The 25,872-nt window shown below is 40.2% G+C and overlaps 1 protein-coding gene across 1 annotated transcript; it reads right to left on the bottom strand.

The window, feature by feature from the left end:
- Positions 1-55: 55 nt before the first annotated feature.
- loxl1 (lysyl oxidase-like 1) lies at positions 56-21,411 on the bottom strand. The gene is made up of 7 exons (XM_067419321.1): positions 19,992-21,411; positions 12,217-12,325; positions 11,794-11,931; positions 5,660-5,816; positions 2,707-2,802; positions 471-586; positions 56-343 (listed from the first exon to the last, which is right to left on the bottom strand). The coding sequence occupies exons 1-7, from the start codon at positions 21,034-21,036 to the stop codon at positions 337-339; spliced, it is 1,668 nt and encodes a 555-aa protein (XP_067275422.1). The 5' UTR covers positions 21,037-21,411; the 3' UTR covers positions 56-336.
- Positions 21,412-25,872: the final 4,461 nt, after the last annotated feature.

Genomic DNA, 25,872 nt, shown 5'->3' with positions numbered 1-25,872 from the left:
GCAGAAAACTGTGTGTGTGCGTGTGTGTGCGTGTGTGTGCGTGTGTGTGTGTGTGTGTGTGTGTGTGTGTGTGTGTGTGTGTGTGTGTGTGTGTGTGTGTGTGTGTGTGTGTGTGTGTGTGTGTGTGTGTGTGTGTGTGTGTGTGTGTGTGTGTGTGTGTGTGTGTGTGTGTGGATGACCGTATGTGTGCTCGTTCCTCTCGCCGTGAGTTAAACCTGGGTTCACGATAACGGCACATAGATGGGAACCAACACAAATACATTAAACAATCACAGCGACACCATTCACATTGCAAAAGATCAGCGCTTCCATGGAGATTCATCCAGATCTGACAGATCATGACCTGTAGAAGCAGACGAGAAGACGAGACCATTGAAACATGCATGACACAATTACGCTGCTTGGTCTGTTAACACACTCAGTTATGATTAATATTTGTCAATAATCTACAAAAAGTGGTCTGCACTTACTGGGAGATCTTGCAGTTTGTTGTTTGGACAAAGCGGCCCGTGTAGTGGATATTGCACCGGACGACATTGTTGGTGAAGTCCGACTCATGCACCAAGTATTTTGGGTTAACCTGGAGCTGGAGACAGAATTTAGACCTTCAGTGCTGGGAAAAAGTAAGTGCACCCCATGAAATATGCCCTATTTTACCGATCCGAGCTAATCGTCTGAGGCTCACGGCACAGGAGCTCAAAGGTCGAGTCCGAGTCTACTTTTGCTAGATTAATGACAGAAAACACGTCCGGTGTCCGGCACATGGTCTAAAAGGGTCGTCCCTCGTCTCTTAATGATGGGTGGGTTTTCATCTCCCTTTCCCTTTAAAAGCCAGCTGTGCTCGGGCCATGAGCGGAGTCACTATTGACATGAGGAGAGACTGAACGCTTCTCCAGAGAGGAAGCCTTTTATTTTATATTTAAAAATGTGTGTGTGTGTGTGTGTGTGTGTGTGTGTGTGTGTGTGTGTGTGTGTGTGTGTGTGTGTGTGTGTGTGTGTGTGTGTGTGTGTGTGTGTGTGTGTGTGTGTGTGTGTGTGTAATAATCAGAGTGTGTGTGTTGTGCTCCGCCTATAGGCTCATATCACTAACACACTCTTTAAGTAACACAGAAATACTGCACTATTGTCTTTAGGGCAGGTGTGTGTTGGTCAATGGTCAGGGGTTTTCAGTTCCTCACAATAATAACGCTCCAACAATACTCCTGAACACACCTGGTTTAGTCCAGATGCCCATGGGGGAACACACACACACACACACACACACACACACAGAACTGTGTCGAGCTGAGTCGAGCAGAAAAGTCGCACCTGCGGTCACATTTCATGTTTTGATAATGTCCACAATTTTTTTTCAAAACTGTCTTTTAAAGGGAAAGGGAGATGAGACTCTGACTGGTTTATTGCATGCTACAGGGTTCATATTTTTATAAATTCAGTTATTTTTTCATCTTGAGGACTATATGCAAACATCTTTTATGTAAAATATCTTACTCAGGACCAAGCCTGGAGTATCCCTCTCAGATACTGAAGCCTCCGCGCCTCTATCGCCCCCCCGGTGGCCGGTCCCAGTATAGCTGTCCCTCTGTGTTTTCTAATGGACGCGAGGCAAACTAAACAATAAAATTACACTTCAAATATTTTTTCCCCAAAATTAGTTTATATCATTGTAGGGAGTTGTCATCACGATGATTTCATTTCAAGTGTTCGGTTTTTTAAATAAGTTTAGTTTTAGTTAGTTATTTGATACATAAAAACGGGTGTGTGACGTCATGATTGACAGCTGAGATCGACGTCTTCTCTGAGTGAAGTCACTGAGGCACTAACTGACTTTTTTGGGGATTTTTGGGAGCAGATTGGAGCTTTAGCTTTAATTTCTACATTTCCATAACTGTTTATTTCACACCAACATCATTAATTGTTCTGCATCTGTGAGAGTGTGGGCGGGCTTTTGATATCGCGGCTGTACTTCCTGCTCTACTGCGCACACTCCGGTCCCAAGATGTCAGCGCCTGAAAGCTTCAAATCTGCCAAGCGGAAACGGATGATGTCGAGCCGTCCATATTTTTTTACCGTCTATGCTCAGGACAGTACTATGCATTTTGAATGATCCTTATTTTGTTAAATGAACATCTTCGCAGATTCTGCAAGAGGCGTGTGTAAACTTATAAACACCCCTGGATCTTACTTTTTTTAAAGTATGTTTTTCTTAACCTTTTAATTTAGTTGCATTAAAAATATTTAATTTCAACCAGCAAAGTTCTTTTTTATGGTTTTAGTTTTAATAACCCTGGATGATGAGATGGGTATTTTTTGTCAGTTCCTCCACTTTCTGCAGGAAAGTTCTCGCTTCTCGTTCAATCCTCCACATCCCGAGTGAGCCTCGGAACAGAAGGCGAATCATCTGCACTTCAGCGTCTGCGTGTTGTTTTGCTGAAGGTCAAACAGCGAGATCTGCTCGTAGAGACAGTGAAGCGTGTCTGTATCTGTCTTGTTTATGAGCACAGTGTGCACCGTACGCATACCCAACTCATCATGGATGATATACAGAAGAGTTTCACATCAAAAGACTCCTGGTGCCAAACCTTTAGTGAGACGTGTCGTATTCTGTTTGGATGTGTTGAGAGAAAATATATTCTCTCTTTGAAGGTTAAGATAATATCTTTACATGTGCTCAGTGTGAAACAGAAGACAGAGTGAGAATGTTACCTTGAGTATATAGTTTCCTGGCTGAACATCAGTGATGTCAATCCATTGGCAATCAATATCTGCATTATATGTGTCGTAGCAGCCTGGACTGAGACCCTGGGGAATTCAAATGGATGAAACTTGTTTAATCAAACAATGCTATTTGTATAATTAGTATAAATACACATCATACATATGCAATATTTATAAGGGGAGGGGTGCTATTTCATGCATTCTGGCTATGTCCACACTAATACATTTTTACACTAATACATTTTTCTCTCTGTTTTGGCCTTCCGTCCACACTGAGACGTAGCTTTTTAAAAACGCTCTACAAAGCAGAAAAATGTGAAAATGTCATCTTTGCGTCGTAGTGTGGACTGTGAAGATGGAGGAATTTGAAAACGATGACGCAAGTTTAGTCATGTGACCAGGGGCGGAGCCAGACGATGTAAACATTCGGGGCTTAGCCCAAACTTAGGGGGGTCCGGGGGCATACTCCCCCGGGGGGATTTTTTTCCATTTACATCAGCTAAATGCACTATTTTTCAGGCTGTTGGAGATAATAGAATGCCTAAAAATCTATATACCATCTGGGAAAATAAGTTACTCAGTAAAAAAAAATTCACCCAGTAGAGCCTACAACCTGTTTGGTATTGAACTGTTCTCCAGCTGTAGTGAATCCAAAACACCAAACATGTTAAGGATGACTCATTTTAACTCCTGGCAAATAAAAAAGGCAACCATTATCTGACTATTTTTAAGTTAGCCTGCATAGGTGAAATTGGAATTTGGTGTAAACATCATTATTAATCATCATTATTAATCCAAATTCAGTTTGGTTTACTTTGCTTAGCTGACAAATTTGCTACATCAGAATCCATGACCAATCAGATGTTGTTTTCGGCTGCAAACTTTCGCGGTTGGTTAGTTCTACAAAGGAAATGCCCATATTTGGATTAGACAGCGCTGTGTGTGAGACTGAGAGCTTTATGATGACACCAGGCATGACATGCTTCTTGAATGGAGACGGAGCTCGCGTTAGAGTAACTTTGGATGATTTCAGGTAGAAATCTAAAGGCGCACGGTGACAAAGTATAATGAAATAACACCCTTAAATGTGTAATGTTGCCTTTTTTATTGTGACATGAAAGCTTACATGTTAAGGGAGTAAACTGGCCCAAAATCTCAAAATTCACTAACGTTATGTTTTCACCTGTCGTGTCTCGCCTTAATAAGTAAAACCTAACGTTAACTCTAGCTAGCCAGCAATACAGTCATGTAACTCAAGTGTTACAACAGCGGATTCACAAACCTGTAACACTTTCGTCTGATGCATAATCTCTCTCTGGCCGGTGAGGTTTAGTGTTCCTTTAAAAAAAAAATGTGTAGTGTCCATGTTAACTATAGTTAACTACGACGCCGGTGAAATACAAAAGCCCGCCAATCCCTGATGACAACGACGAAGAAGATGTATATTCTTCTTCATTTGTTTTTATTGGCAGTTGGCATTGGCAAACAAGCTGAGTGATGTGCGACTGTGCCGACTGCCACACACACACACACACACACACACACACACACACACGGTAAAGGAGCTTTTGTTTCATTTTTTGCCGCTCCAGTCTGAAAGACTGAGAGGAAATGAAACAAAATTATTTTTATTTTTTTTGTTTTACAAAAAGATTCGGGGCTTTTGACAAAACATTCGGGGCTTAAGCCCCATTAGCCACCCCCCCGCTCCGCCCCTGCATGTGACTCATATTGTACCAATAGTATCTTTACACCGCTATTGTGCAAGTTATGTTATTAACTTTCACACAGTTGCTCAAATATGTTACTTTGTACACTTCATATCACAGTCCTGCAAGGATGACAGAAAATGTACTCTTGCATTTGCTGTCCTGTGGTAAAACACAAGTGGAGTTTTAGACCAAAAGTTTTTTAAAAGTTCATGACGTCTGTATCATCTCAGTCAGCATTTATGAGCTTTTATACATGCACGGTGAGTTGAATTTGGCATTTACTGATGTTTCAGTGTTGATGAGAAACTCTTGGAAAACATTAGTTTGGACGGAGAGCGGTTTGAAATTAAATCTAGTTTTCGAATCTATCCAGATTAATGTAGATGTAGCCTCTACCTTATTTACACTGTTAAAGAGTTGATTCTCATGCTAAACATTTAACAAAAATTAAAAAAAAAACTAGTTGGACATATGATGTATTTTTGTGCCAAATACACTCCTTCAGTTGAAGGATTTTTTTTTTTTTTAAAGTACGGCCCTGTATGACGTCATAAAGGGTGGAAATCTTTATATGGGCGCGTCTCCCAGATGAGTGCACATGCACACACACACACACACACACACACACACACACACACACACACACACACACACCGTCAGCAGCGCTGGCGTTTTGTGTTTAGACATGATCAACAATGTCACTAAAGAAGTGTGTGTGTGTGTGTGTGTGTTTCTGCTGCGAGGGAAAGATCAGCTTGTTCAGCTTCCCAAATAACCAAGTGTTAAGGGAATAGTGGATGCAGTTTGTGTGCCCGGAGTTCTGCAAGTGTGTGTGTTTGTTCCCAGTCATGAGTGGGAACCTAAGGCGGTGAATGAAACTGCATCAAATGTGTGTGTTTTGTTGAAAATTGGGGGATAAGAACATATTATGTGAACAACATCAACGTATAGTGTGTGTGTGTGTGTGTGTGTGTGTGTGTGTGTGTGTGTGCACTCTTGTAAACTCTTTAGCTCCGCTCACTGCACGACTCGGCTGTTTTTAGAAAGAATCGGTTCAGAGTATCTGTCTTTTAGAAATATGATAAAGACTATTGTGAAATATGAAGGATAAACACTACTCTACAGATACACAAGGATTAACACGAGACTGGCACAAACTGTGAGTGTTTTGGACTCTTTAATAAAAAAATATATAAACAGGTCTTAAAACAGAAACTGCTGTACTGTACCTGTGTGTGTGAAGTACACGCGTAACGCTTCAGATGGCCAAAGTCACAGGTCGTGTCCTCCAGACAGAAACTGGCCTTGTGTCCCTCGGCCACCTTCCGGCCAGAGCTCGCCTCCAACAGATCGTAGTGACTGAACTCATCCATACTGTGGTAATGCCTGAGAGAGAGAGAGAGAGAGAGAGAGAGAGAGAGAGAGAGAGAGAGAGAGAGAGAGAGAGAGAGAGAGAGAGAGAGAGAGAGAGAGAGAGAGAGAGAGAGAGAGAGAGAGAGAGAGAGAGGAGAGAGAGAAGAGAGAGAGAGAGAGAGAGAGAGAGAGAGAGAGAGAGAGAGAGAGAGAGAGAGAGAGAGAGAGAGAGAGAGATATTGTGGTACTAAATAATATTTATGCAGTAGTTGTAATTAATTTATTCACTTTTTGAGCATGGACCTGCAACATAACATTTCCAACTAAAAATGGACATAAATCGTGAAGTTTGGTCCCTTTTTAAAGATGATTATTGCTGATGTGAATAATATACCTATAATATACTTGACCCATATACTAAGGATTCTTTCTTTGTTTCATGTGAAGTCTTTGAAAGGCATTCATATTCCCGACGGAAGAGAGTCTGACTGTGTGTCAGCGCTGTTTCTTACCTTCTGTTTGGTGTTTTGGCAAAAGCCGTTTCTTGGAAAGCTGTGGTAATACCTGAAGGACTGCGGCAGGGAAAACACAGGTACTTTCCTCTGACAGGGACACAGTTCATATTTTCCACAGGGATACGATATTTCCCATAAGCCATGTATGCTAGAGCCAAGCATATTAAATCTTATTTGATGAAGGGATGACAGACATTAAGGGGCCTGTAGCCAAATCCCTGAGCAAACTATGAATGACAGCGTGCATACGCACACACACACACACACACACACACACACACACGCACACACACACTAACCTAACAGTCTACTAACACTGATGAGCGACTGAGTTGACTTTTTATTTACTTGATTTACTGATTTATGAAATAAATAAATATATATATTTTTAAATCATTATTTAAAATAATAATCTGATTACAATTTCAATGGTATTTATTAATAATTAATATTTTGTAACACAGAAACGCGTTACAAAAGTTTTTCCCAGAAAGGAGGAAAAGATGTGAAGAAAAATTAATCAGGATGCCATGGCAAGCTGTATTCTGGTTACATATAAATAGGCTTTTCTCTTTAGGGTGTGTGTTGTATCTGCTGTCGTCTGAGAGGAGCTGAGGCTCTCCATCAGAGATGAAGGGTCAGAGTCGCCTCAGTCTGAGACTCAGAGATCTGGCTGTCTACATGTGGCCTTGCGGTTGTCTTTCTGCATGTAGAGCCGAATCAAAGCACAGCTCGTCTGACAGCAGTTTCTCCTGCTCCACAGTTTTCATTTCAGCTGCCAGTAATGAGACGCCAAAGACACTTTTAATCTCTGCACAATATCAAACATGCCAAAGCAGTGCAAGCAATTATAGATCAGCTTATTGTCAGACATCTCTCTGCAGTTCTTCTCTTTTTCAGGGAGAATCAGATGTTTGTACGCACGGCATCACATTTAGGATGCATGGAGAGGTCATCACACAACTTAGCTGTCTAATTGCATTAGAAATGAGTTCAAGTGCTGAATACTTCATCTGCTGACATTTTCAGGTTATATAATAATCTGTTTATGAGCAAATGCTCAGCATCTCGACAGAACTAGATAAAAACATACAAATAAAATCAGGTTTGCGTCAAAACAAAATACAAACTAACGCATCTTGGCTTATTGTCTGACATTCAGGGGGAAAAAAACAAGAAAAATCTTCACTAAATATTTTATTTTATTTATCTGAACATGTCCTGTATATTTCTAGAAACTTTTGAAAGTTTCCAAAAATACTGGAAAGCTTCTGGAAACTTTGCAACCCTATTTACTGCAAAATTAAACTGTGCTGTTTGCTTCCAGTTTAATATGTAATAGGGCTGTCAATAGATTAAAAATTGTGATTAAATCAATGACATATGCTAATTAGCATGATTTAAAAATGTATTACATTTATTCTCAATGAATCAATATTAGCTATGCAAATTAATATATAGACATAGGTTTCAGTAATATGTTTCTCTCTCTTATGTTCAACAGACTGCATTTATTTGATCAAAGATCCAGTAATATTGTGAAAAATTATTCTAATGTAAGTCATCTGTTCTCTATGTGAATATGTAGTAAAGTTTAATTTTTTCCTGTCATCAAAGCTGCATTTTCTGCGTCATTACCCCAGTCTTCAGTGTCACATGTCCCTTCAGAAATCATTCAGATCATTCTGTATTATTTGGGAATTTGAGCTGACATGAGACATGACGTGACATGACAGCTGTCACTCATGATGCGATGTGGGCGTGTCCAGCAGAGCAGCAAAGCTGAGTTTAACTTCAAGCAAAAGAACAACTCTCGCACATTCTCCGTCTCTCTTGCAAATGTAGATCCGATGTGATGAACAGCTACAGGCGGACAAACAGTTCTGACAAGCACTGACAGACATTTATTCTCACTTGTCACGAGGCCCAGCTGATTGTACATGGAAATGTTATGGAAATCCCCTCTAAAGGATAACAGCCCTTCACCAAGTGAAACTAAATACATAAATCGATGCCAAAATCCATTTAGATTCTGATATAAGATAAGGAATATAAGCTCACTGAATACTACACAATCTGGGACTCTTATAATTCCATCATTCTAGGAGTTATAATCATATTAGGGCTGGAATTGTATTGATTTGTAGCTGCAGGCTTGTAAAAAGGTGTGTGTGTGTCTACATTCCTGATCTTTTTTCTATACTTGTCTGATGCAACAATGGAGGTTTAATGGCGAATTAGGAATCATGGATTTGGGGTTTGTGCGAGTGAACTGCTGTGCTCACGGGAAACTGTTAATCCGAATACCCCTCTAGAAATGTTATGTTCCCAGAATGAGACGGTCACAATGTGGAGTTCTTTAAAAGGGTTGGGGGTGTTATTTGGCAGACTTTTAGGGAACGGTCAGGACATTCTGGGAATGTTTAGGAGACCATTACTATAGGACAATCCCTCTACACTACATTACGTTCAAAGGTCCTTTAGGGGACCAATCTAGAATGTTATTTTTGATGCTATTTAGGTCTCTCCATGATGTTTACTAAATGCTTTACTTTCAATTCCTTTTACATTATCCACGGTATTAACATTAACATTTTTCATAACTCCATGTAGGACGTTCCTGTACATAAATGTAAGCAATGTGGCAGTATTAATCAATATTTAGAAAATGTACAGTACTATTGATACTCAAGTACTTTTAAAAACAATTACTTAAGTACTTTTACTTAAGTAGCCATCTGACTGTAGTACTTTTACTAGAGTAGACATGTGACTGTAGTTCTTTTACTAGAGTAGACATCTGACTGTAGTTCTTTTACTTAAGTAGACATCTGACTGTAGTTCTTTTACTTAAGTAGGCATCTAACTGTAGTTCTTTTACTTAAGTAGGCATCTGACTGTAGTACTTTTACTAGAGTAGACATCTGACTGTAGTTCTTTTACTTAAGTAGGCATCTAACTGTAGTTCTTTTACTTAAGTAGACATCTGACTGCAGTTCTTTTACTTAAGTAGGCATCTGACTGTAGTTCTTTTACTTAAGTAGACATCTGACTGTAGTTATTTTACTTAAGTAGACATCTGACTGTAGTTATTTTACTTAAGTAGGCATCTGACTGTAGTTATTTTACTTAAGTAGGCATCTGACTGTAGTTCTTTTACTTAAGTAGGCATCTGACTGTAGTACTTTTACTTAAGTAGACATCTGACTGTACTGTAGTTCTTTTACTTAAGTAGACATCTGACTGTAGTACTTTTACTTAAGTAGACATCTGACTGTAGTTCTTTTACTTAAGTAGGCATCTGACTGTAGTACTTTTACTTAAGTAGGCATCTGACTGTATTTATTTTACTTAAGTAGACATCTGACTGTAGTTCTTTTAGTTAAGTAGGCATCTGACTGTAGTACTTTTACTTTTAGTAGACATCTGACTGTAGTTCTTTTACTTAAGTAGACATCTGACTGTAGTACTTTTACTTAAGTAGGCATCTTACTGTAGTTATTTTACTTAAGTAGACATCTGACTGTAGTTATTTTACTTAAGTAGACATCTGACTGTAGTTATTTTACTTAAGTAGGCATCTGACTGTAGTTATTTTACTTAAGTAGACATCTGACTGTAGTTATTTTACTTAAGTAGACATCTGACTGTAGTTATTTTACTTAAGTAGGCATCTGACTGTAGTTATTTTACTTAAGTAGGCATCTGACTGTAGTTCTTTTACTTAAGTAGGCATCTGACTGTAGTACTTTTACTTAAGTAGACATCTGACTGTACTGTAGTTCTTTTACTTAAGTAGACATCTGACTGTAGTACTTTTACTTGACATCTGACTGTAGTACTTTTACTTGACATCTGACTGTAGTTATTTTACTTAAGTAGGCATCTGACTGTAGTAATTTTACTTAAGTAGACATCTGACTGTAGTTATTTTACTTAAGTAGGCATCTGACTGTAGTAATTTTACTTAAGTAGACATCTGACTGTAGTTACTTTACTTAAGTAGGCATCTGACTGTAGTTATTTTACTTAAGTATACATCTGACTGTAGTACTTTTACTTAAGTAGACACCTGAATGTAGTTATTTTACTTAAGTAGGTATCTGACTGTAGTAATTTTACTTAAGTAGACATCTGACTGTAGTACTTTTACTTAAGTAGACATCTGACTGTAGTACTTTTACTTAAGTAGACATCTGACTGTAGTTCTTTTACTTAAGTAGGCATCTGACTGTAGTACTTTTACTTGACATCTGACTGTAGTACTTTTACTTGACATCTGACTGTAGTTATTTTACTTAAGTAGGCATCTGACTGTAGTAATTTTACTTAAGTAGACATCTGACTGTAGTTATTTTACTTAAGTAGGCATCTGACTGTAGTAATTTTACTTAAGTAGACATCTGACTGTAGTTACTTTACTTAAGTAGGCATCTGACTGTAGTTATTTTACTTAAGTATACATCTGACTGTAGTACTTTTACTTAAGTAGACACCTGAATGTAGTTATTTTACTTAAGTAGGTATCTGACTGTAGTAATTTTACTTAAGTAGACATCTGACTGTAGTACTTTTACTTAAGTAGACATCTGACTGTAGTACTTTTACTTAAGTAGACATCTGACTGTAGTTCTTTTACTTAAGTAGGCATCTGACTGTAGTTCTTTTACTTAAGTAGACATCTGAATGTAGTACTTTTACTTAAGTAGGCATCTGACTATAGTTATTTTACTTAAGTAGGCATCTGACTGTAGTACTTTTACTTAAGTAGGCATCTGACTGTAGTACTTTTACTTAAGTAGACATCTGACTGTAGTACTTTTACTTAAGTAGACATCTGACTGTAGTACTTTTACTTAAGTAGACATCTGACTGTAGTTCCGGCATCTGACTGTAGTTCTTTTACTTAAGTAGGCATCTGACTGTAGTACTTTTACTTAAGTAGACATCTGACTGTAGTACTTTTACTTAAGTAGACATCTGACTGTAGTTCCGGCATCTGACTGTAGTTCTTTTACTTAAGTAGACATCTGACTGTAGTTCCGGCATCTGACTGTAGTTCTTTTACTTAAGTAGGCATCTGACTGTAGTACTTTTACTTAAGTAGACATCTGACTGTAGTACTTTTACTTAAGTAGACATCTGACTGTAGTTCCGGCATCTGACTGTAGTTCTTTTACTTAAGTAGACATCTGACTGTAGTTCCGGCATCTGACTGTAGTTCTTTTACTTAAGTAGACATCTGACTGTAGTTCCGGCATCTGACTGTAGTTCTTTTACTTAAGTAGACATCTGACTGTAATTCAGGCATCTGACTGTAGTTCTTTTACTTAAGTAGACATCTGACTGTAGAACTTTTACGTGTACTTGAGTAAAATTTAGCAGGGGGTATCTTTACTTTTCCTCAAGTAATGAAGCTGTGTACTTTGCTAGCATCTGCAAGCATGATATGCAGATATAAAGAGAGAGTCAGAGACTCTTGGTTCTGAACTTACTGGTGACAGCTGTGCCACTCCCAGGTGTGCCGAGGTCGGTTGGGCATGAAATCAGCCGTCCCTTGGTTCTTCACTCTCTGAGGGAAGCGCAGAAGAACCCTGACACTGTAGTCTGTGGCGTCAGCACTGTACGCGGAGCTGAGGAGGGGAAAACCTTAATGAGGTACAGCGGCTCTGAGTAATGTAACGTGTTGTATATAAGAGAGCAGGCTGGAATTTATATGATGTGACACCACCCATATTTCTGCATGAGGAACTCCACAAATGTCAGCTCACATCCTTCTCGTTGGTTATTATTGGATGGTGTGGTGTAAACAGTTGTAAATGAGTGTGGGCGGGTTATTGTGTAAATACAGCCTGCCCAGCTTTGAATGGCCATTTCATACACAGAAGTATACAGGGTCGAGAGTTGAGAATCCTCACCTGGCCAAACATTTCTCCTCCGCTGCACAGCGTAAGGAATACATATGGGCTCTCTGAACGTATGTGGAGGCTTGGACATAGTTGGGGTCAGGAACCAGGTCAGGCAAACCTGAAAACAGGACACATCATAAGAGTTATACTTCAGAACCAGATCCTGAAGCACACATACTGAAATTACACTGAAAGGGGAGGGGGGAGCTGAAAGAGTGCCCAAACCCCTCTAAAACCTGCAAAAAGACAAGTCTGACCACCTGATGAGTGCCTAAATTGCTTTTGAAAACAGCCTGGCCACTAGAAAAGTATCCAAAACCACAAAACCAGCCCAGTCTGACCACCTGAAAGATGTCTAAATCCATCTAAAACCACCAAACTGACCTTGGGTGTTTCCCAAAAGAATTGTTATCCAACTATGGTCACAAGTTCCATTGATTTGTGTTGGTAATGACAGAACTTGGGACAACAGTTGGCTTTGGGAAACGCACCCCAATATGGTCATGAAAAGGGCTCAAAATCATTCTAAAACCACCAAACCGACCACTTTAATGACATAAAAAGTGCTCAAAACCACTCTAAAACCACCAAAGACCAGTATAACCATATGAAAATATATCAAAACCATTCTAAAACCACCGAACTGACTATTCTGACCACCTGAAGTGTCCCAAAACCACAATAAAACCACCAAATCGATTAGTATGAAAAACTGGAAATGCTCAAAACAACTCTAAAACCACCAAATCAACCACTCTGACCTCTTGAAGTGTCTAAAAACCTCTATAAAACCACCAATTGACCAGTGTGACACCCTGCAATGTATCCAAACACTTAAAATCAAACAAACGGACCTGCTTGGTCACTCGTAAAAGAACCCCCAAAACCCATCTGAAACCAGCTTTGGAGATCAACTTTGACTAGGAAACAAGTCTAGGCTGTTTTTGTTTCCTTTTCAACAGGGTAATACTGATGTCAAGTTTAACAACGCACAGTCCTGGGGACACATGTGCTGCTTTAATGTTCTGAGCTGTTCTGATGTTACATACCTTTAAATGTAAAAGAAAGAAACATATTTGAAAAATGGCAATATCCAAATAAGCACACCTTTGAAAAATACACAAGAGATGAAGAGGTTTTTGATGAGCTGAAGCCTCACAGTATAATGCATCAAACGTTGTTTCTCATCTGGTTTCAAGGTCACGCAAAAATAAGAAAAAAAGAACAAAGTGTTGCACGTAGAGGAAGAGAGAGAGAGAGAGTACAAAAGATGAGGGAGAGGTGACAGCGAAACGAAAATGAGATCACTTCCCTGCTGGATCCACATTGGGCCTGTGACCAAGTCTGTTAAAAAAACAGAAAAATAGAAAAACAGAGCTAGCTGTGCCGGACTCTCAGCCAAGCTGAACAGGCCCAGTACAGAAACTCCTCATCATTTACACTTTAAACGCAAGCTGACTTCATGTCTAAAGAATCTTCTGAATATAACAACAGTGCAGTCTAATCCTTATGTACATTAACATTTCTTCAAAGGGAAAGTGACAGAATATCTGCTTTCCTGCTTTTGTATGTCATGGATTTCAGAGAAAAGAACTCTAGCATATGGTACTGAGACTTAATCTTTACCTTCACTAACAAGATGTTCATTTAGCTTTAGAACCAGCTTTCGTTGCCAGTGGTGCATCAGATTTCTCCAAAGAAACAATGTGGAGTGCAGATCCAATCTCACTTCTGTTGTAGACAATAATGGAGCAACGTTCCCTCTATAAAACATGATGTCGTTGGTCAGTCTCCTTATTTCAGGAACGTTTGCTCCGCCCTTCTTCTCCAGTGAATGCTTTGCTATCACATCTCTCTGCACACATCCGACCTGCCAGCTTGGTTTGAGACTTTAAGGCTTCAGGAAACCTTCTTGGTCAGCTCTTGTAAACAGTGTAAAGTGAGTGTGAAAGACTGTGGTTCACCAGCAAAAGATTTTACACACAGTCTGCACTTTTATGCACAACATAACAGACGTAAAAACCCAGTGTTTGGGTAGTTTTTGTGTTACTCAGATCCTGGGTCAGGCGTAACAACCCAGTGTTTGGGTAGTTTTTGTGTTACTCAGATCCTGGGTCAGACGTAACAAACCAGTGTTTGGGTTGTTTTTGTGTTACTCAGATCCTGGGTCAGACGTAACAACCCAGTGTTTGGGTAGTTTTGTGTTACTCAGATCCTGGGTCAGGCGTAACAACCCAGTGTTTGGGTAGTTTTTGTGTTACCCAGATCCTGGGTCAGACGTAACAACCCAGTGTTTGGGTAGTTTTTGTGTTACCCAGATCCTGGGTCAGACGTAACAACCCAGTGTTTGGGTAGTTTTTGTGTTACTCAGATCCTGGGTCAGATGTAACAACCCAGTGTTTGGGTAGTTTTTGTGTTGCTCAGATCCTGGGTCAGACGTAACAACCCAGTGTTTGGGTAGTTTTTGTGTTACTCAGATCCTGGGTCAGACGTAACAACCCAGTGTTTGGGTAGTTTTTGTGTTGCTCAGATCCTGGGTCAGACGTAACAACCCAGTGTTTGGGTAGTTTTTGTGTTACTCAGATCCTGGGTCAGACGTAACAACCCAGTGTTTGGGTAGTTTTTGTGTTACTCAGATCCTGGGTCAGATGTAACAACCCAGTGTTTGGGTAGTTTTTGTGTTGCTCAGATCCTGGGTCAGACGTAACAACCCAGTGTTTGGGTAGTTTTTGTGTTACTCAGATCCTGGGTCAGACGTAACAACCCAGTGTTTGGGTAGTTTTTGTGTTGCTCAGATCCTGGGTCAGACGTAACAACCCAGTGTTTGGGTAGTTTTTGTGTTACTCAGATCCTGGGTCAGACGTAACGACCCAGTGTTTGGGTAGTTTTTGTGTCACTCAGATCCTGGGTCAGACGTAACAACCCAGTGTTTGGGTAGTTTTTGTGTTACTCAGATCCTGGGTCAGACGTAACAACCCAGTGTTTGGGTAGTTTTTGTGTTGCTCAGATCCTGGGTCAGACGTAACAACCCAGTGTTTGGGTAGTTTTTGTGTTACTCAGATCCTGGGTCAGACGTAACGACCCAGTGTTTGGGTAGTTTTTGTGTCACTCAGATCCTGGGTCAGACGTAACAACCCAGTGTTTGGGTAGTTTTTGTGTTACTCAGATCCTGGGTCAGACGTAACAACCCAGTGTTTGGGTAGTTTTTGTGTTGCTCAGATCCTGGGTCAGACGTAACAACCGATTGTTTGGGTAGTTTTTGTGTTACTCAGATCCTGGGTCAGACGTAACAACCCAGTGTTTGGGTAGTTTTTGTGTTGCTCAGATCCTGGGTCAGACGTAACAACCGATTGTTTGGGTAGTTTTTGTGTTACTCAGATCCTGGGTCAGACGTAACAACCCAGTGTTTGGGTAGATTTTGTGTTACTCAGATCCTGGGTCAGACGTAACAACCCAGTGTTTGGGTAGTTTTTGTGTTACTCAGATCCTGGGTCAGACGTAACAACCCAGTGTTTGGGTAGTTTTTGTGTTACTCTGATCCTGGGTCAGACGTAACAACCCAGTGTTTGGGTAGTTTTTGTGTTACTCTGATCCTGGGTCAGACGTAACAACCCAGTGTTTGGGTAGTTTTTGTGTTACTCAGATCCTGGGTCAGACGTGACAACCCAGTGTTTGGGTAGTTTTTGTGTTGCTCAGATCCTGGGTCAGACGTAACAACCCAGTGTTTGGGTAGTTTTTGTGTTACTCAGATCCTGGGTCAGGCGTAACAACCCAGTGTTTGGGTAGTTTTTGTGTTACTCAGATCCTGGGTTAGACGTAACAATATATATAAATAGATTACTTTTAAATTAAAACAGATTACTTTTACTTTAAAATTGAATAATAAAGCACACAAAATACTACTTAAATCATTACTATTACTTTCAAACTTGTACAAAATTATACAAATTAGAACCACCTCAAGGGGGAAATGTGCTGTGTGTTTTGAGCTATTTGAGTTGCCGTAGTTTGCTGATCTCAAGCAATGCTGGATAATGTAGTCTTCCAGTGAGCGCCGGCGGTAACAAAACCTGTGTATAGACAAGCGTTAGGCTACAGTAACAACACAAAGAAGAACATTTCCAGCTGCGTGTCTCGTTTGTGGAAATGAGTCCGACAGCTGCTGTGCAACACCGCAGCTTCATCATTTTTTTTTTTTTGTGTGCTTTTTTGTAAGGTAAGGATTGACTATTGTTACTATTTCTTGCTAACGGCAGTTTTCTAATGAGTGTGTGCCTTCAGATGTGTCCCACACTCGTGGGCTTGGTGTGTTTATAGGGTTAGGGTTAGGTTAGGTTTCTATGTTTTATAGAAACATACTTTATCTGTGAATTTGGAGAATCGAAATAACATCAGATTTGATATTTACGTGACTTGCTTCACAGCATGAAACCGGTTTAGGATATTGAGATCTGGCCTGTATCTGACTAGGAGTCATTCAATTAATTGACTTACTACGCTGGGTTAAAAACAACCCAATTTGTGTTCCAAACATTCCCAACCCAATTCACCCAATATGACTCATGTCCTATATTAACCTAATATTAACATAATAACCGAGTCAAGTAGTTCGAGAGTTTAAGTCAAGTCAAGTCATTTATTTTTTTTGCGACTTATGCCGCCTTCATGTGCTATCAGAAATTTGATAATTCCCATTTCTGAAGTCGATAATGAGCTTATCTAGCCTAGAAATCTAGACGCACCCTAGCGGCAGCAAATCTAATCTGCCCGCGAGTGTCGTCTAGCAACTCTCAATACCCTTCTGAGCTGTAAACGCCTAACTCTTGTTGGGCCAATCACATCATGTATAGAGTCGGTGGGCGGGGCCATAATGACGACGGCCGAGTTGTGTTTGCGTGCTTCTAGTAAACACAGAAACTCCCGAACGGCGGTCTTTCGAATCAGCTTTGACCGCGACTCTGAAAGACTTGGAGTTAAGCTTTTCTCTGAGAAAAGAACAAAGAACGGCACTGAAGTCATTCTTAAAAGGGAAGATGTGTTCGGAGTTTAGCCGACCGGATACGGCGAATGTTTAATCTGTCAGCGAGCTCTGCTTCACCGTCGTTGCTCTGGTTGGTGTAGCGCTATCCTATCGCGTGCAGAGGGAGTTTGACAGACAGCCGTTTATCCGCCCCTCAGATTGAGCCGTCAATGGTGAGTTTCCAGACCAAACATCTTGATGTGGGTCAGGCTTGTCAGGCTAGAGCTTATCCCATTTAAATTGTGAAATAAGAGGGCATTCATGTGCAATTTTTTTACCTAGGAAACTCGTATTTACGATAATTCAGAGAGCATGTGAATGCAGCATTAGGTGCAAGACGATATTTTTATTTTATTCTTGAACTAATACTACTGCTACTGCTAATAAAATAAATGGAAAGTAAGAAGCCAAAATAAGGGACACCCCAAAATTATTAATTAACATTAATTAGTCTATAAGTTAACCTGTCTATAAAAAAAAAAAATGTGATTCCGTCTGCCAAGCTCTGATAATGTATGGAATATTATATTAATATATTATCCATAGAAAACAAAACAAAACAAAAAATTAAAACAACAGGCCTACCTTTAGAAGCAAGGATGTGCTTCTGCTTTACGTCATACAGTCTGAGAAACTGAAATGCTGCTCTGCAAAGTGTGCAGTTCGCCTGAGGTTTATCATGAGTTACTGGACAGACCAATTAACACCTTTCTATTTCTATTCCTTATATATTTAGCCCTATATCTGGAGATCCTCTTTTTTTCTCAAGTTTTACTTGAATCTATATTTGCGCATGTTCTCGAGACTCGTGGCAACAAAGCTGCTAAAATCTCAATCACACTCAAATGAGCTTTTCTACTACTTATTGAGAAATTGATTTCTTTATATTTGCTATCAGTATTCGCCACACTTCAAAATCCTTATATGTTTATTGAACTATGTGTGGACCTATGTAACATCCAGTACAAATTGCGTCCCGTATTGGTTTGATACGGAGTGTCATTTTGCTTGTAAATATGGGACGATTCCGTATTTCCCGGGACGGGTGGCAACCCTAGTAGCAGCAAGGGAAATGCTAATATTCAAGCATTTAGCCGATGGTTTAAGCTAGATTTTCCCATGGTTTGTGTTCGATAGGCATCAGATCATTTTTAAAAAAAAAAATTTCTAGCATTCTGGGCCAGAATCGGCTCGATAACAATAACTTGGATCGGCTCGGGACACCCTTAGTTAATATAGGACATAACGCATGTTGGTTTAATTGGGTTGGGAATGTTTGGAACACAAATTGGGTTGTTTTTAACCCAGCGTAGTAAGTCAATTAACTGAATGACTCCTATTCAGAGACAGGCCAGATCTCAATATCCTAAACCGGTTTCATGCTATGACGCAAGTCACGTAAATATCAAATCTGATGTATTTCGATTCTCCAAATTCACAGACAAAGTATGTTTCTACAGGCTGGAGCTCTGATTTCAGCTTATTTGTTTGCGATTGCATCATTCAGTAATGAGTAATGTGTACCTTCCAGTGAATTTAGTTTACACCCATTTCCCTTATGACCAGATTTTGTAAACCGAGGTGATCAGTCGTGCGTGAAGTGACTCAAGAAAGAGACAAAGACCATTTCACATTACAGAATGAGCCTGCACACTTGGCCAGCAATGTCCCAAAGGCCTTACACACACCCACCTCCTCACACACATTCATATGCACACGCACACTTTTATTCAGGGGCTAGCAAAATATCTTCTGTTTCCTGAGGCAATTGACTCGATGTGTGTTGAATACTTTCCACCTCCACACTCCTAAAACATATATGGTAACAACACACAATCCACCACACACTCACCCCACAAACACCAAGCCACTTGAGCCCCTATCCCCACCCTCTAAAGCAAATACTGGGTTCATTCACCCTTAGCCCTCGCAGTGCAGTCATCACCACAACCAGAACCAAATCTTCAAACAATGAGCACTCTTTGTGCAGAACGTGTATCCATAGGCACTACGCACACACACCAACTACCACATACTCATACACCCACGCACACATCGCCCAACACCTGGTTCCAATAACCCAGGATCTGAGTCAAAGATGAACTTGCAACTTCAAAAACACTATGGCAATGGGGGGGGGGGATGGAAACAAATGATGCTGAGATGTTAGGATGGACGGAGTTCCACTGACTGCTCATGAGGAAACAAACAAAACAATCTGCTTAAAAGTAATGCCCATTACCAGCTGCGTAAGCAAACAGCTTTCCTATCATTTTTGTGCAGTTTGAGTCCCTTGGGTTACATGTTTGTCAAATCCAAAGTGTTTGCTGCTGCCAGGAAACACAAAGACATGGCAGAAGAACTACATTTTTTAGATGTCTTTCTGTTTCTCTCACTTCCTTTTCTTGAGAGAGAGAGAGAGAGAGAGAGAGAGAGAGAGAGAGAGAGAGAGAGAGAGAGAGAGAGAGAGAGAGAGAGAATCTGAAACGAGCTCCACACGTGCATCCATTTCCCCAAATCTCCAGCCGTGCAAGAGCTTAAGTACCTACTGTAGTTCCTCTGTGATTAACTTTCCCAAGCATAGTAGCCTGGTAAATGAGCTGCAGCCTTGTTTGAGAAGTGAAACATGAACACAGTGGCATTCACTTGGACCTTAAGATACAAGAGCAACCTTTCTAGATTTGTGGTGAACTATTGAATAACATTAGTTTGGGATGTACAAAGAGATTCTTTACTGTGTATGTGACATGGAAATACATCATACCTCTTTGCTGAGGACGATACACACTCCCTGCATTCATGTTGGGGTTATCTGCGTTGTTAGAGACGAGAGGGTTGCGATGAGGTGGTTGTATAAACGGAGGCTGAGGTTGTGGCTGAGGCCTTCCAAAGGGTGGAAATTGTTCATATTGGGGGCTTTGCACTGCAGGCTGGAAGGATGAGCCAGTGTTGCTTGAGGCACCATTAGAGGCAGGTACCGGAGCATTACCGCTATCTCGAGAGTCCTCGTTGAACAGGCTGTGTGTGTATCTGTGATCCAATCCATCAGTGATTTGTGGCTGTGCAGGTTGGGCAGGAACAACTGGGTAGGTTTGACCATAAGGGGAGTAGTAGCGATACCTCTCATCGGTTGAAGGACCCCCTCCATTATAGCTACCACCTCCTCCAAAACTGCCGGTAGAGTACCCACCCCCTCCGAATCCTCCTCCGGTGAAGCCACCACTATTGCTCGTGGAGTAGCCCGTTCCACGAAAAGGAGGTTCATAAGACCTGTCCAACACCGAGTCATGAGGAGAAGAAAAAGGTGGCTGTTGAGGGAGCGGATATTGTGGATAAAAAGAAGAGGAGGAGGATGATGATGATGAGGAGGAGGAGGATGAGCCAGAGGATGGTCTAAAACGAGAACCAGTGGATGACTGGAAGCGACTTGTTTCACCTGTCCCAGCTGCACCTTGACGCCAGTTATCCGGCACCTGGCCGAAGCCAAAAGGGTGTCTGACTGTTCCTCTAATAGTCTCAGAGGTTCCTCTTACGGGTGCTTGTCTCCGTACATTCCCACCCTGTGACCTACGGTTGGGAGCATCCGCTAATAGCACTCGGTGGTTCCTTTCTCGCTCCGGAGCCCGAGCTGGGACGTATTCAGCCCCACTGTTGAGAAGACTGTACACACGTCCATTGTTCTCCCATTGAATCATCTGTCTCCAGGGGTTTGAGTCCCCAGTCTGAGACTGATGCTGAGATTGAGACTGTCCTCCTACGGTTCCAAGCAACACCCAGACCCACCAGGTCACGAAAACAACAGGCAGCATATTGACAAGACTTGCATGGAAAACAACTTCCAAGAAACTTCAGAAAAGAGTGGACGGTGAAACTTCGAATTGAATCCTTTGATCCAGCAGGCTAAAGATGATAAGGCATAGAGGACTTATAGTGTCCATGAGCAAATCAGACTACATGCAGTGAAGAAACTTTGTCCTGGATTCGGTATGTGGTGCAAGCATAGCTGTGAGGACGGCAGATGATTTCTGAGGCCCCAGGGCAGGCTGCAGTGTGAAAAACCTCCCTCTTCCTTACTGTCCGGATGTTGAGTTGTTGTCAGTGGACTGAGCATTGCTCTCAGGCTCTCTCTGGAGACGATTGCCTGTTGCTCTCCTCTGCACTTCACTATTTGCCTCTCTGACTGCTTACAATGGTCTGTGAAAAAAGAAAAAAAATTCTCATCTCCCCCTCCCTCTCTCTAGTTCCCTCTCCCTCGCTCACTTAATCTAACATGTTCTTTTTTTCTTAAAGTGAGATCCCACATGGCCCTAGTGCTAGAGCTGTTTCCTAAACTACAGCAAAGCCGGGTCTTTGCACAGGCTTCCAGAGTCAACATCACCATCTGTGAAGGCACTTGAATATCTAGCGTGCCTGCGTTTACTTCCTTTGATCCATCTGAACAAGCAGGGATGTCTGGTGCGTGGCCTAGGTTCACCCACCCAGGTGCTAGGAGAGCTCTTCCTTTATCATTTTTGCAAACACAGCTTTTTGCACATCATCATCATCATCATCCTCATCATCATAGCAGATGAGAGGACATTAATGCGTCAGGATGTTTAGAATCCAAGTTATGTATTTGAGAGGAGGCCAAAAAAAAAGTCAGCAGAATTTGGAAAAAGAAGTTCCATTTAAAAGAAAAATACTTTCCAGTAAACAATATATAACATATTCCTTCTTTTGTAATCTACACTAGGGATGCTCCAAAAAAACCTATTGTGTCCAATATGATAATTCTTTATATTTTAAAAGCAGATAACCATCATTTTGGCTGATAAACCAAAATTCAAATTGCTTTCTAATTTTTGAGGGCCTGATTATAAAAACAAAAACAAAAGTCTCACCATTTAAAGCCATGTCCCAATCGCACACTTTGAATGTTTTCATTATAATTTTATGTAGAATTGTGGGTCGCATGTTGCACTTAACCGTATTTCCCTTTTTGAAGTGATTTAAATCATATTTCAAGCAATTCAAAACCATCATGCCGAACAGTGTGCATCTGAAATGTCTTCAGATTTAACGGTTTTAATATAATGTTCCCAATTTTTTTTAGCGGGCCGATAATGCTAACATTTAAGATTACATATATCAGCCAAAAGTGGACTGGACTGATCAAACACATTCTACTAAACACACAGGGCACACTTATTCATATTGTAGCCTGACTGAACTTCTTTGAAACTATTGTTTGTCAAACTAATAGCTATCATAATTTAAAAGAGTGTGTGCTAAACCTTTCCGTCAGCATTTGACAGCGCCAAATCTCCAAAAACTTGATATGATGCATTTAGCCTCACACACTGGCTGTGATCTCACCTCCATCTTTGACATCTATGTGTCTCGCATTCGACGCAATGGTCTGAAAATACTCAGAGACTCTTAAAATCCTGCCAACGGCCTCCTATCACCCCTCCCCACAGCCTCAAGAGCCTCAAGGTGATTAAAGTGATTAAAACGCTCATTTTCACAACCATGCTTACTGCTGAACTACTGAATTCCCCTCCAATTATACATCAACACATTGTATTGATTGCTAAAAGCACAATAATCTTTAATTTACTTTATTTATACAGTGGTCTGTCCAATGAGAGCCTTGTCTTTTAGACCAGAATGTGTGCTCATTATGTGTGATATCAAGTGATATTCACCCAAATTTTGTCATAATTTACACACCTTCAAACCTGTATAAATTTCTTCTCCTGAACAAAAAGAGGAACATTTGCTTAATACTGCGTTTCACTCTCTAACCCTAGTTTCACTTCTAATGTGTAGAAGACTTGTGTGCTATACTCTTGAGTTTTCTGATGTTATGTTTGTGTGAGAAACAGAATTTTCCATGTAGGTTTAGCAACATATCTTTTATGCTGGTAATCAAACTCTTGTAAACTGTCGATCTCTTAACCCCTTGCGTGTCAAAGATCGTAGACGGCCCCAGATTACTATTGTTCAACATTCACTGCTCGTTAAAACATCACACTCTTACTTTATCTGGACAAACTCAATATCATTAGAGAGATTAAAGACTCCAGCTTCGATATTTGAACACTGTTTATGATAAAACTGGGTTACAGTGACATTAATTTCTTAATTTATCTTAGGAGTGCAAAATAATCGATCGGTTATGAACAATATATTAAAGAGATTATCACACGCATATGATTTCTCTATCGTCTGCAGTGGTTCAGGTGTGTCCACGCAGCTTGCAAATAACAGCTTTCAGTTCATCTCTTAGTTCAAAAGTGCTCATATTCGGAGAAATATTGATTTATTATCACGTTTGCAAAATATTTTGTCATACAGAATACCATTTTTATTAATTTCTCACTGAATTATCCGATCTGAAAGAGCTAAAGCATGCACAGAGCTCTCTCTGTCTCTCCTCTTCCTGATTTGTGTCAGATAGGAGTCATCAGACGTTCATTTGCCCACGGAGCTGTCAATAATCTCACATGCCTCAACACTGCCTTCTGCCTGAAGCGCTCCTGTGTGGACTAGGGATGCGCAGGTCGGGTTGGGGCCGGTAAAGAAGTTGTCACTTTATTTGCGGGGTGGGTTGGGGTGGGTCAGTTCCCTATAGCCTATTTTAAATATTGAGGAATATCTATTTTCATATTTTATTAGGTCCTTTGATACGGTTATAATAAAAAGGCTGCAGCGATGTGACTTGCGTGATGTCCCCAAACCTTTGCCGTCACGTGATACGAGCCAATCAGCTCCTGCCGCCAGCCAGCCAGCCAGCCGACCAAGTCAAAAGAAAAGAGATGAGTTTAGTGAGTGAAAGGATGATAGTGAAGAAGTTGCCAAGAGAGACAAGGTTCGTGCTTTGTAAATGTTGAACATTTGTATCATTAACTTGTTATTAATATGACCTGATTTATGGTTCATATTTGTTTACAGGGCAATGTTTCCAAGCACTTTCAGGCTGAAATCAAAGCTGTTTTCATTTACATTATAATGCCTAGTGTGTCTATGGTCGCGGGGCGGGGCGGGTTGAAAAAATACAGTGGTGTTAAATAATTTCACAAAAGCAGGGCCCGCAGGATGGAAATAAAGCTGACCCGATCGACCAAACCGATTCTACAAAATCTACACGTGAAATACGAAGCTAATAAACAAACGATAACTATGGAATAAGGTTTTTGTGTGATTTTTTTTTTTTTTTTAATGTAATTTTGGCTATTTTATATCAATAATGGATGTTAACATTATGACTGCTAACAGGTGCTAGCTCCATAAAAATGGACAAAAATAACATGTTTTAACATCATATGAATGAAATGCCCATTAGATCGTGACAGTAAGCTAATACAAAAAACATTTTGAGAAAAGTGTCCTTTTAATCTTTTTAATTGTGTTATGTAGCTTGATGCTAACTGATGCTCTAATGCACCCTGTTGGACCAGGAGCTTTGTCTATTATTTTGTTACAATAATTTGCATAATGTGCTTTTCTTTTTCTTTTCTTTTTTTCTAAAAAACTAGAAAAAGGGGGTTGGCAAGGGGTTAAAAGGCAAGGGGTTAAAAAAAGACATAACTTTAGACTTAAAAAGATTAGTTAACAAATACTTGGGAAACTAATATAACTAATTACTCAGTACATCTTGATAATTGTACTGAAAATGATGATTGATTATTATGTGGTTTTTCTAACTTCTTAATCCAAGTAGGTCTATAATATCATTAGGCAGAAGATAGAGAAAAGAAGACAGATCTCAAGATGTATGTGGTTTGAAATCTGCCATCTGTGCTCATGGGAGCAGTTCTAGGCTCAGGTTTTTTTGAGCTAGAAAAAAAGTTAATTTTTTATCACTTTAGTCATTACACTTATTCAGAATAAATTTAAAGGAGGTTTAGCATCTACCAAGTGGCCACTACTGTCAAGCCAGAAAAAAACATGATCAGAGAGCTAAAGGTTAATTCATGTCTAATGTGTCACTATGTGAATCGATTATACTTGCAGAATATTGATATGTGCTATACACCAAAAGCCCAAGTGAGTTAAATACCCATGTAAACTATAACTATTCCAAATATGGGGAAGTAAATATGGGGATTAGATTACTACATGACACTGGAATGAATTTTGGGACAGTGAGTCAAATTGTTCCAAATATCAAATTTCGCTGTCCGTTGTTTTTAAAATCAACAGTTGCCAAGCTGTTTGCATTGGCCCCCGGGTGGAGCGTGTAACATCCAGAATGTACCAGAGATCAAGGCATGACAACATTCCTCACGGGATTATGTTTAAACTAACGAGCTGCGGGCAAGCGCTTCGAGACGGCTCGGTGGAAACTGAACCCACCAAAACATGTAGACGGATAACTGACCGGTTTAACGGCACATTTCTGGCAGAGGCATGGCAACGTGCTTTAAAGTAAAGCGTTATACTGATGTTCTTGGGATGAAAGAAGGAGAGAAAGGTGAATAGTGGCTGTGGAGATTAAACTAGCCACACCAATCCATCATTATGTATGTGAAGGATTTGTATTGTTAGAAACTCTTAAAAAATGTGGATGACTTAGTAAATTCTAAAAAATATATATAGATTGGCCAAAAACCTCTGCACTTCATTACCTAAAATAATGTCAAGTATTCTGCTCTGTCAAG

This window comes from Pseudorasbora parva, chromosome 16, assembly GCF_024679245.1.
Source record: "Pseudorasbora parva isolate DD20220531a chromosome 16, ASM2467924v1, whole genome shotgun sequence".
Taxonomy (NCBI): domain Eukaryota; kingdom Metazoa; phylum Chordata; class Actinopteri; order Cypriniformes; family Gobionidae; genus Pseudorasbora; species Pseudorasbora parva.
Note: the sequence above shows the minus strand (reverse complement) of the source record. Positions and strands in the feature narration are given on the sequence as shown.

Coding starts and splice junctions, on each gene's coding strand:
- loxl1 (XM_067419321.1), bottom strand. CDS start 21,036: ATGCTGCCTGTTGTTTTCGTGACCTGGTGGGTCTGGGTGTTGCTTGGA. Junction 2,803..5,659: donor CGTGTACTTCACACACACAG/GTACAGTACAGC, acceptor TGAATTCCCCAG/GGTCTCAGTCCAGGCTGCTA. Junction 587..2,706: donor CAGGAAACTATATACTCAAG/GTAACATTCTCA, acceptor TTCTGTCTCCAG/CTCCAGGTTAACCCAAAATA.